Here is a 12,107-nt window from a genome sequence, read left to right as displayed (position 1 = left end):
TATATATGAACTGTTCATAACAAAGTTTTACTTAACCTATAAATACCAATAAAATTAATTCTAAGTCCTCCTAGATAAGCCCAAGTAATTTACTATTTGAATGCCTCTTTGTATCAATGTTATTTAACTAATTTAAGCATGCTATGGAAGGACCCTGAGCAAAGATCCTATATTAGGACCCCTATATTGAATTACTTTTAACTTTACTAATAACATATTGAAATGTAAGAAACTAATTATGCATAGACGGGCAACAAATTATTTCCTACTAATAATTATATTGTTAATTAATGAAATTGTTAATAATACCAATTAAATTAATAAATAAATTTTTTGAATGGGTGAAAAATAATACAACAAATTAAAAAGGATGATAAAAATATTTATTTTTTCACTATCAGACCCCTTCACTATTTTTCAAATTTTTTGTCCTGTCAGAGCTTTAACCTGATGACAGGATACGACCAAAATTTTGAAAAATATTCGTTTATCTCACAGCCAAACAACCTGTAAATTAAACAGAAAGAAAATTATATCACAAATAAACAATAAATTTTTTAATGATTTAAATTTATTTTTCTTGTTACGAGAGAACCACAGGAGAAATCAACTTTAATTGTTACCAGACTACAGCATAACATTTAGCCTATCTCTTTGTAATTTATTGAACATACAACTCAACCAAATTTACTAATTTGAGGTCTAAATGCTGAAAAATATGTCTTCTGATTATACCCCTCAACAAAATTGCATGAATGGAACAATTTTAGCTCAAAATACAAAAAAAAAAAAAAAAAATCATACATAAGTATAAAATTACTCAATGATATTCCATGAATTGAATATGTAACAATTGGAACTCAAAATAATGAAGAAGTATTTTATTATGTGTAAGTTTTTTGTTAATGATTCACATAATTTATTATAAAGTTTCAAGATCATAATCTGCTAACCATATTAGTCCTAAAAGAAAAATGCAATAGCTTATCTAATTGAACACAATGGTGCATTGTAAGTGAAGTTAATGTCTTATGAATTGAATCCTTGAAGAAGTCTAGAATTTCTTTTTATTGTAGAAGCCACCACAGACAAGTAAACCATGATAAAATATTAATAATAATAAGAACTTGGCCTACAAACCTACCAATGAGCTTAAGGAGACATATAAGTACATTCTGTCCTTAATGAATGGAATATGGTCCGGGTGCGGTAAAAAAAAACTCAAATAGTAGATAATTATACTATTTTACTTTAAAATAGTATAATTATCTACTATTTGAGTTTTTTTTTTTACCGCACCCGGACCATATTCCATTCATCTATACACACGGTCAATCAATAATCTTCCATTCTGGAAATCACACTTGCAGTTTGGACAGATTAGGTTATTTCCATAGTCAGATTTTCATTAAAGCTCAGTTACATAACAATGGTTCAGTTGCATTTCTAAAAAATAGTTACTACAGTAAAACTTCAAATAACAGAAGTGATGCCCTCTTGTTAGACAATTGAGGAAATATTACCAAGATCAAATTAAAATTTATACAACACCTGGTGATAGAATTTTTATTTCCCTTCTTTAAAAATGCTCGACTAAATTTCTATAAATAAACATAATACAATGTGATTGGAGAAGTTTGTCGGGGGGTGCGGTCAGCAAAGAATAACATAAATAAACAAAACCATATTTATCCACCGATTGGTACACAAATCCAACTTACTCAGGAAGACTTTTAAATTATCACTCCCAACATCCTTACCATCAAAAACTAAACACAGCCAAAAATCTTATTCATCATGGATTTTCTCTCTTGGATTCCCAATTTCATGACAATAACTATCTCCGCATTAAACAAATTCTCTCAAACAACAACTTTCCTCCAAAAATCATCGAGAAACTTTTACAATTATAAAAACCGTACCCCATCTACACAAAATTCTCTGCAATCTTTTTCCATCCCCCTATACAGATCATTTACCTTACATGCCCTTTCCTACAGACAACATTCAAAAACAATTACGTTCCTCCATCCCTAACCTCCGTCTAGCCCTCAAAGCCTATAACAAACTGTCTTTTATTTACACCAAACCTAAAGATCCAATTCCTCCTCAATACCGTTCCCAGGTTGTGTACCGTATCCCTTGTTCCACTTCTAATTGCAATGCATCCTACATTGGGGAAACAAAAAATTTACTTTAAGATCGCATAACCCAGCACAAATATTCCGTCTCCTCCCGTAACTTCATGGCTTCTAAATTATCTGAACATAACTGAACTTGACCTTTTTATTATTGGTATTTCATATCAACTGTTGTGTGATAATGGTCTTTCTTGACAGTTACGTTTCTAACCTTAGTCTAGTAGCTCACTCTAGCAGACTTTTCAAAAAACTCACACATCAATCAGTTGCAAGCCTACCTTCTACGCCATAATGTAAGTCTCCTTTCTCGTTCTCATATTTGTTACATTATTCTTTTCCCATTCTCCATATTCTACCTTTTCCTATTGTATATATATATATATATGCAAATATATATTTATATTTTTAGTATAGGTATATAAGTTAATACTCACACTGTAATTCTGATATAAGCCACTTACTATTTTTCATTGTCTGTAATAGTGTTCAATTTGTAGATTCAATTTATTTATTTATTTTTCAGTTTTTTAGACATTACTTGCATATCTTATATTATACATATCTTCTTATCTACATGATATTATATTTCATCTGTCACTGTTTTCAATCTACTACCATACAATTCCACGATTATCAATCAATTAAAATTTTGTACTATTCAATTATCAGTTATCAATTTTTTATCATTTATGATTTAATTCAATATTTTGTATAATTCTAAATTTGTTTGTATACTATTCCTTTTCAATTGTATGTTGCTCTAAATGTTGTTGTTATCTCTTTTGTTCTATAGCCCTGATGAAGACCTGAAACTCAGGTCGAAACGTCGGCATAAAATAAATAAATATGGTTTTGTTTATTTATGTTGTTCTTTGCTGACTGCACCCCCCGACAAACTTCTCCAATCATTAATCTACGGTCAACTATCTACACCTCATAATACAATATGCTCTTTTTAAAAACTATTCTCTGATTATAAACACTTTTTATTAAAAGATCACTCAAAATACATTATTGGCCAGCACATAAGCCAGGCAGTTAATGCAGTCAAATAGAACTTAAGTCCTAATCAAGAGTCCTTAGATTTTCTTAGCAAACCTGAATCGGCTCTGATTTTATAATTATTTTTTCGAGTAAAATTGTTTACCAAAGTTTATTAGTTTAATTTAGTACAATTCTGAATAAAAATACTGAGATAAATAAGATGCTTAGGAGGGTGACATAGTATACCCAAAATATGAAATAAACACAATCTAGTAGTCTTATGACCTTTAGGCAAGAAAGAAAAAATGGTTACACACTAATGATTTTTTTATTACAAAACTTTACAACAGTTCAGCTTAAATACTTTGTTTAGGACATTCAAGCTTGACTATAATTCTAACTTCTTAATATCTAAGCTAATCCAAGGAAATCATGTAAAGGCTTCTGTTTCAATTAACTGAAAGAACTCCTAGTGACATCTTTCTAGTATCCAATTGGAAGAAAATTAAATATTGGCCTTGACCTCTATCATCATTGGGATAAACATTCACTCTCTTCAACATTAGCTTTACTGTCAGAAAATGTACATGACATAATTCAATAACTCTGAATAGATCTGTGTTAAGTTTGTATTAATACTTGTTTAAAAAGGAAGACAAAATATTCTAAATATATCTTATAAATTTAAATATAAGTAAATAAAGATTTTTTATTGAGGTTAACTCCTCAGTGGCACAAAGCTGCTACTGTAAGGTCAGAAACACAAAATAACTGACCCAACAAACAGTGGGCGGGATGCCAACCCCTACCAACTGCTGGAGCACGGTTTTTAATATTGACACTCAACTAATTTTGACCATACTAATAGGATAGTAACCAATTAATAACAATCAACTTGTAATGAATGGCAAAGTAAACCGTGGCCCAACAGTAATACTTACTCATTCATCTGCTACATCGATTTCTCCATCATTTATTTGGTTGATAACCTCAGAGGGAGTTTTCCCATCAACTGTACAACCAACAGACTAAAAAAAAAAAAATGTATATATCTATACATTAATTATTTGTTATAAAGTAAAAAACAAGTTAATGAATAACTGATGGAAAAAATACTAACTTGGCATGTGCCTAGAATTTCCTTAACTGTACCCTCTAGTTTCCTAGACATGGATCTTGGTCTCATTGACCTGGCGATGGTGAGTATTTCATCAAAGGCTAAGTTGCCATTATGTTTTACTAAAACATACACCAAAATAAAATAAATTGATTATCACTTAATATAAAGAAGACTAAAAGTATAAGATAAAATTAATAATCACTATTTTATCTAGTAAATAACAATTGATTATAATATAAAATAGAGACGTAGTAGGAGTGTGTAAGGACATTTAACTTAATCACAATAAACTTTATATCAGTAAAATGCAGCCAATAAGTATTTTTTTAAGGATTCAATTTTAAATAATTTAAATAAATACACAAACACAGTTGCTAGTCTCCCATCGGGCGTCTCCCCAGGTGGCGGATAGGGGGATTCTCACAAGATATGGCGGGAACTGGGGAAATAAATACCCGGAGTGGACCAAAACTAGACCCAAATCTAGGCGTGACGGTTCCTAGAATAGGCAGTGCACTGGTCAGCATCTGTTCCTCAGGTTAGAGGCAGCTGTAGTAAGCCAGGCAGAAGGTATAAAATGCAAATAAAATATATGCAATGCAAGAGCAGATTAGTCTTACGGTGCAGGGGGTAGGATCCCCCTACCGGCGTCTGACGAGAGCAAGCAAGCAGACTCCCAGACGTTGTCATCATACGGCCGCAAGCCAGCAATGGTTGTCAACTTGGCTACTGTGGCATTCAAAGCTACAAGTTTGGAATATTGTCCAGAAGAGTGGACAAATCTGGCTGGAGTGGTAGGTGGTCTACAGAAGTATATCCAGCAAAGACACAATGTACACAGAGAAATAAGGGAGTATGCGTGTAAGAAACAAAACTACCTGGAGGCAGTGGAGAGCAAATTGCGGGAACACACAGCAGAGAGTGTAAAAACAAATGTAGGAACTCAGACAATGAATTTCACCTTATTAGACACACCTCTACCAAGGGAGAAGTTCAGCGTGTCTCCATCTTTACATGCAGGACTCCAGGAAGAAAGAACGGAGATGGCTGCTACTAAAAACAAGTCGAAGGCATCAAAGAAAGGAAGGGCAATAAGGCAAACTGAACAACCAGTACCTTCAACATCCAGACTGGATGCCACCCGCAGTAGGGAGAGAACGAAGCCACCAGAGAAAGGAATGGCGTTGGATCAGCTTCTGCAGCATGTGGAATACAATAAATCCCCCAAAAATGAACAAAGAATTTCTAGAAGGAAAAAGGACATTAGGAAGAGAAAACGGCCACAACCATAATCAAGATTTCGGAGAACAGCACCTATGCGGATACTGATATGACCGCGCCCTGAAAGGCTTGGGTACAAATATCTCAAAGGTCTATAAAAATAATGCAGGAAATCTACTGATCCAATTGGACCGGAAGTCTGGTCGTCTCCTAGAGACCATAAGCACACTTTTGAAGGTGCACTGGGAAATGATGCTCAAATTAGGGCGTGGACGCAAGAGTCACTGGTTGAAATCAGGGACTTGGACGCCCTTACGACAAAGGAAGAGGAAGAGGTTGCCGAAGCTCTTACAGCCATTTTAGAAGAAGTGATACAACCTACAGCAGCACGATCAATACGTGTAGCATATGGTGGCATACAGACCACAGTGGTTGCTGTGCCGGTTCTACTGGCACGGAAGGCTGTTACAAAAGGTAAAATCAGAGTGAAGGCCATCAGAACCTTCATCCTATTGACCGATTTGCCGGCTGGATACAGTTGGGAAGGCTTTGGAGGCGGTCATTGCAAATAGGCTACATGAGTTCACAGAAGGAGTGGCAGGCCTCTCCAGGAATCAATTTGGCTTCCGGAAAGCGCGATCCACGGTAGACGTTATCACATTGGTGGAAAAGGCCAGAAAGGAGATGGAGAAGAGGCGCAAAATGCTATTGTGCTATTGTCACGATGGATGTAAGGAAAACCTTTAACACAGCAAGATGGAGCTGCATCCTGGACGCCCTGCTGGTAATGAAAGTCCCTGAATACCTCAGGAGTATCATTTCTGTCTACTTCAAGGACAGGACCTTGATATGATCGGCAGAGAACGGCTCAAGAAGGTTTAACTTAAGGTGAGACTGGCGGTGTACCCCAGGATTCGGTGCTGGGACCTCTGTTATGGAATGCCATGTACGACGGAGTCCTTAGGCTTAGTCTACCAGAGGGTTCTGAAATAGTGGGCTTTGCTGATGATATTGCGGTGTTAACTAAGTATACAGAAGAGCTCATGCTAAAGGGCAACCATTGTGTCGCTTCGGTTCGAGATTGGCTAGAATCTGTAGGGCTGCAACTAGCAGACAGTAAGACCGAGGTCCTTCTTGTCAGTAGCAGGAAAATGAGGAAAACTATCACCTTGAGAGCGGGTAGGCAAGAGATCCAGTCCAAGCCTTCTTTGACTTATCTCGGGGTAAGGATCGATGATAGACTCCAGTTCAGAGAGCATATTCAGTGGATAAGTGATGAAGTGGCTAGAGTCACCATTGCACTGTCACATTCAATACCCAACATAGGCGGACCCAGGAACAGCCGCAGGCTGTTGATATCCAGTGTGGTCCCATCCATTCTGCTCTACGCAGCTGCAATATGGAAGGATGCATTGGGTACTGAGGCCTACAGAAGACCGATGGTGTCGGTGTATTGTAGGTGTGTGCTAAGAGTGATCAGCACGTTTTGTACTGTCTCATACGAAGCAGCTTGTGTGGTGGCCAGGATGCCACCGATTGTGCTGATTGCCAATGAGAGGAGCCTCTCTTATAATAGTGTCAACTATATTCTCAGAGACGTATTAAGAAAGGAGACTATAAGAAAATGGTAACATCATTGGAATATGGCATTCAGTGGAAGGTGGACGGACAGGTTGGTGCCCTACATTGACGCCTGGGTGAATAGGAACCACGGAGAGGAAGAATATTATAGCCTACCAGTATAGGTTATAGGTTGAGCTCGATGACACTGGAGAATGTCTATTGTGCCCAGGAATAGAGGAGAGTGCAGAACACGTTTTCTTCTTGTCCCCACTTTCATGAAGAAAGGAGTGAGCTCTGACGCGTTTGCAGCTCAGACCCGACAGCAGATAATATCATCATAATGATGCTGCTTAACCACAATCATTGAATGGCAGGCCAACGATTCGCTGCACAGGTGATGCAAAAGTTAAGAAATGAGGAGAAAGATAGGCGAACCAGGAGATAGTCTAAAACAATAAGCGGCACTAAGCCACTCACCTCCATGATGCGGGGAGTGCACCCATGGAGGGGGAGAAACAGGTGTAGGGAGGTTGGTTTTAGTGGGTAAAAATCCCACACGCGGATAGGTAAGGGCCTATTTGTGTCTTTTGAAGATTTTCAGCTACCCTCGTAAAAAAAAATAATAAATAAAATAAAATAAAATAAAAACCACACATATTTGGAAAGAAGAGATGGTTACCAAATCATACAGGAGACAGATGGTTTCAGTTTATCGCAGAGTTTGTTTAAGGACAGTTAGCACTTTTCAAACTCTTTCCTACGAAGAGGTATGCATGATAGCCCGAATGCCGCCTTTGGAATCCTAGTTGAAGAAAGAAGCAGGCATTGTGGACGACGCTTACACGTTTCCAGAGAAGAAGAGCGAAAAATAACCATCAACCAGTGGCAGGAGCATTGGGAGGCTGCAGATTCCGGGAGGTGGACTCTCAGGTTAATACCCGATGAGAGAATGTGGTATGGCCGCCAGCATGGTGAGGTGGATTTTTACATAACCCAATTGTTGTCTGGACATGGATGCTTTAGAGCCTACCAGTACCACTTCAAACTGGACAACACCGCAGAATGCCCTGGATGTCAGACTGTTGAGGAAACTGCAGAGCACGTGTTTTTTGCTTGTATTCGGTTTGCTCAGGAGTGAAGCGAATTGCAGAGATTGTGTGGAGGATGCATCACACCAGAAAACGTTGCGAGCTATATGCTACTCTCTGACCAGCATTGGAATGCAGTGAAGAGATTCACCACAGTTGTCCTCAAGAAGTTGAGAGAGGAAGAGAAGACGTGACTAGCATGGAAACGTGAAAACCAATCGAAGAAAGCGAGGCGGCACTCAGCCATTTCCCTCAATGAAGTAATGCCTAGCGGCGGTTCTGTGGACAGGAATGAACGGGTGTAGGGCAGTGGTTTTAGTGGGTAAAAATCCCACACATGGATAGGTACGGGCCTATCCGTGTCTTTTGAAGATTTCCACCTACCCTCGTAAAAAAACAGAAAATTAATATCTAACATGTCATCCCTCCATGTATCTGTAGGTCCTTAGCAATCTATTTATAATGCTAGAAACTGAAGAGGCTATGTATTTCCGGTAACTTTTTTCTTTATTTTCTTTAGCGCCCACCATCGGTCATCTAAAGAAGTTGGCTTTGTTTCATTTGTTTTCCTATCAAATAAGGTTCACAAATATTCATTAAGATTAGTAAGGACTCTGCAACGGCCATTTAATATAAAATTTGAATATATCTTTTACCGATATCGAAATTTAGATCTTTCTTCATAAAAAAAATAAAATAGGAGAATTTATTATGATTATACCATTTGATCAAGTCACATTCTATAACAACACACAATAAATATGGAACCATTTAAATGACAAGGATCATGGACCAGAATTAAAATATCTACACTAATCATTATTTCCTGTTGACTTCAAATAACATATGAACCACAATAGAAGAAATTTGAACAGGCATCTAACCGTAATTATTTAAAACAGACAAACAAAATTCCCATACATCGGCATTTCTGACTTGAAGGAACGTTTGTACCAAAATTGGAGAAAAGCAGATAACCTGTTTGGTATAAATCATATGAAAAACACGCAGACAAAATAACAAATGGTTTAGTTGGAACAAAACCTCAATTGGAACAAAACCTTAATAAGTGTGAATTTATTTGTCATATAAAAAAAAATAATGTTATCTGCAAGGAATTAAAAACTATTGAGAAAAACTTTATTAGAAAATATTAAGGTTTAAAAATCATTATCATCTCCTAATACATTAAAGAGGAGGAAATAAAAAATTATTCAAACTTAAAAAGGGTAGTCTATGAAAACAATAATAAAAGATAAGAAAATCTGTATTACTCTGACCTATTATTTCATATTACCGTAGCAGAAAGTAGGAACTGAACACTCTGCAGTTAATTAGAGCAGGAGTACTTATAAATACAGGCACACTATAACTAATTTGATTACTAATAGAATAAGCTATACTACTAGTAATTACCACAGCTCAATAAAACTTTACAGACTACTTTTGCTAAAGCGATCCTTGGTGGAGATAAAAATCATTTAGTAATCAAGTATCCACCACATTTCAAAAAACAAAACAAATTATAAAATTATATATAAAGATACAATACCTCCTTTGACTTTCTTTCTATCCCTTGGTGGTTCTTTCAGAGCTTTTATGATTAGGGAAGCTGCTGATGGCACAACTGAGATGGCAGCTTGTCTGTTTTGAATGGTAAGGCAAACTGTTATTTTCAGACCTTTCCAATCTGCTGTAGCTTTAGCTATATCATCACCAACTTTTTTGGGAGACTGGAATAAAATATTAGTTCAACTATTAGCCTTACCTAAAAAAACAATATATTACAAAAAAATAAAGACTATAAATACAATATCAAAGACTATATAAATAATAACTTGTTCAGGACAAAACATATAGTTAAGTTATTGAAACAGGGCTCTTAAGTAATGGAAACATTATTTAAACTCCCCCTTTCATGGAGTTAACTTAAAATTCTTTTCTTATTGGATGTACATCAGGCATGTGTGACATTTTCTCCTTAATTCATGGGCGTAGGCAGGATTTCGCCATGGGGAAGCAAACCTCAGCCCATTACACATGCATTTGTACAAACATAGTCCATTCTGGAACATTGGGTAAATGAAAGATATGTAATTCTGCATCATTCCAAGAAATACCCCCAATCATTTTACTTCAAATACTCAATTACTTTTAAATTTTAAATACTTACAATCACAATAAAATATGGTAAACGAATCTTGAAAATTGAGCATATACTTGATAACTGTACATAAATATATATGATACACACAATAAATATAAAATTATAGGTGATGAAGAGGCTTGCTATGAGAGCATCAGCCTTCTCAGATTGCTGGCAAAAATCTTAACCATCTCTTCTACGATAGTTGCCTTCTTTTATTTATTTTCAATAAACATTCTAAGATTATTAAAATAGCACACTGTAAGTTTGTGTATGTGAATTGGAAAAGTGAAATCTATAAAAGATTCTTTTTTATTTGTTTCTCCCATTATTTTTAGAGATAAGGATACGGTGGTGACTGATTATGCTCACTGAATTTTTATCTATTTTACCAAAGAATCAATGTTCTTCTTGTCAAAGGTGTGGTTGTGATCATGCAATCCATCAAGATGTCAACAAAAACAAAATGTTACCTAATTAAAGCATGTTTCCAGAAAAACATTAACGATCAACTAAGTTCGCTATTTTATTTTTTTTGGATCGTAAAAATAAAAAGCCGCAGTTCCTCTCTGCCTGTGCACATGCTTTAATTAGTTAAATCAACTCAGGAGGATCAAGTAATATGAAGGAAGTATAAAAGGAGCTGCTTAAAAAGAATAAATAAATAAGAACTCTGGAGTTAGGGAATAAGAAACACAAACATAAATAAATAAATTTAAGGTAGAGTCAGTTAAATATATATATAAAATCACAAACATTATCAATTTGATTTACTTCATAAACTGCATTTTCGAATAGTTTACTACTAATGTAGTCATATATACATATACATTAAATTAAGAAAAACCCCTACCAAACCAAGAGGTCCTATCTTAGGAGCAAGAGAAGATGTGGCTCCCACTTCACCACCCACACACCTCAAGAACACTGAAACATTAAAATAAAACATAATCTACTATGTTGAATGATATTGATACTAGGAATTAAAAAAGTAAAAACTGTTCCTTGAATAAGGAAACAAATATTTAATAAAAAAATAGTTAATGACAACCATTGAAACAAATAATTAGTAACTATAACTAGAAGGATATATATTCTTTGATATAAAAGAACATATCTTTTAAAAAATGAAGAAATTGAGACAACGTGGTTTAATAAAATATTAAAATCTTACCCGTTTTAACTTCGTTAGGATCAAACTTTGGAGGCATGATGAATAAATAAAGAAATATGAACTAATAATGTCACAAAATAATGCAAAAAAAAAACAATAACAATATTGTTATGCCTTTTGACAAGAACCGCCAACACGAGATAGCAAAACAGTGCTTTCAAAATGGAAATCGATAGCAAAACCGAACTTCTCGATTTTTAGCATAAGCAAAGAAGGGGTGGTATAATCATGAGAGATTATAATCGTTAACGGGTAATATAGATAGGTGAACGGAGGATAGAGGATAAATAGAGGGATTTACCATATTAATATGATAATTTCTAAAATCGTTCATTTCATCCCAAATGTAAAATATATAACCCTTGTGGTAAATGCTATTTCTAATAATATGCTTCATCAATAATACAAATTCATTAGGTCTTTCTCAAGAAATTTGTGCTTAGGTCTCTGTTCTATTCTGACTTTTCAATGTAAATAATAAAGTATATATGTATATATAGTTGACCGTAAAAATTGATATATAGGAAGATGGTCAGGGTTGCGGTCACAAGTGAAACAAAAATAGTTTACAACTATTTTATTTTTCAACGTTTCGCCCCACTTTGCAGGGCTTCATCAGGGCTAAAAAGATACAAAATGAAACTATGTTAAGATAAAATGAAAGAAATAA

General features: G+C 35.2%; 1 protein-coding gene across 1 annotated transcript; it reads right to left on the bottom strand.

Moving 5' to 3' along the window:
- Nucleotides 1-361: 361 nt before the first annotated feature.
- Nucleotides 362-11,615, bottom strand: LOC106679665 (large ribosomal subunit protein uL11). Its single transcript, XM_014418945.3, has 6 exons — nucleotides 11,438-11,615; nucleotides 11,117-11,190; nucleotides 9,670-9,850; nucleotides 4,246-4,364; nucleotides 4,067-4,153; nucleotides 362-507 (listed from the first exon to the last, which is right to left on the bottom strand). The coding sequence occupies exons 1-5, from the start codon at nucleotides 11,472-11,474 to the stop codon at nucleotides 4,067-4,069; spliced, it is 498 nt and encodes a 165-aa protein (XP_014274431.1). The 5' UTR covers nucleotides 11,475-11,615; the 3' UTR covers nucleotides 362-507.
- Between the last annotated feature and the right edge of the window lie 492 nt (nucleotides 11,616-12,107).

This window comes from Halyomorpha halys, unplaced genomic scaffold (genome assembly GCF_000696795.3).
Source record: "Halyomorpha halys isolate HHAL.00 unplaced genomic scaffold, Hhal_1.1 Scaffold213.1, whole genome shotgun sequence".
Taxonomy (NCBI): Eukaryota; Metazoa; Arthropoda; class Insecta; order Hemiptera; family Pentatomidae; genus Halyomorpha; species Halyomorpha halys.
Note: the sequence above shows the minus strand (reverse complement) of the source record. Positions and strands in the feature narration are given on the sequence as shown.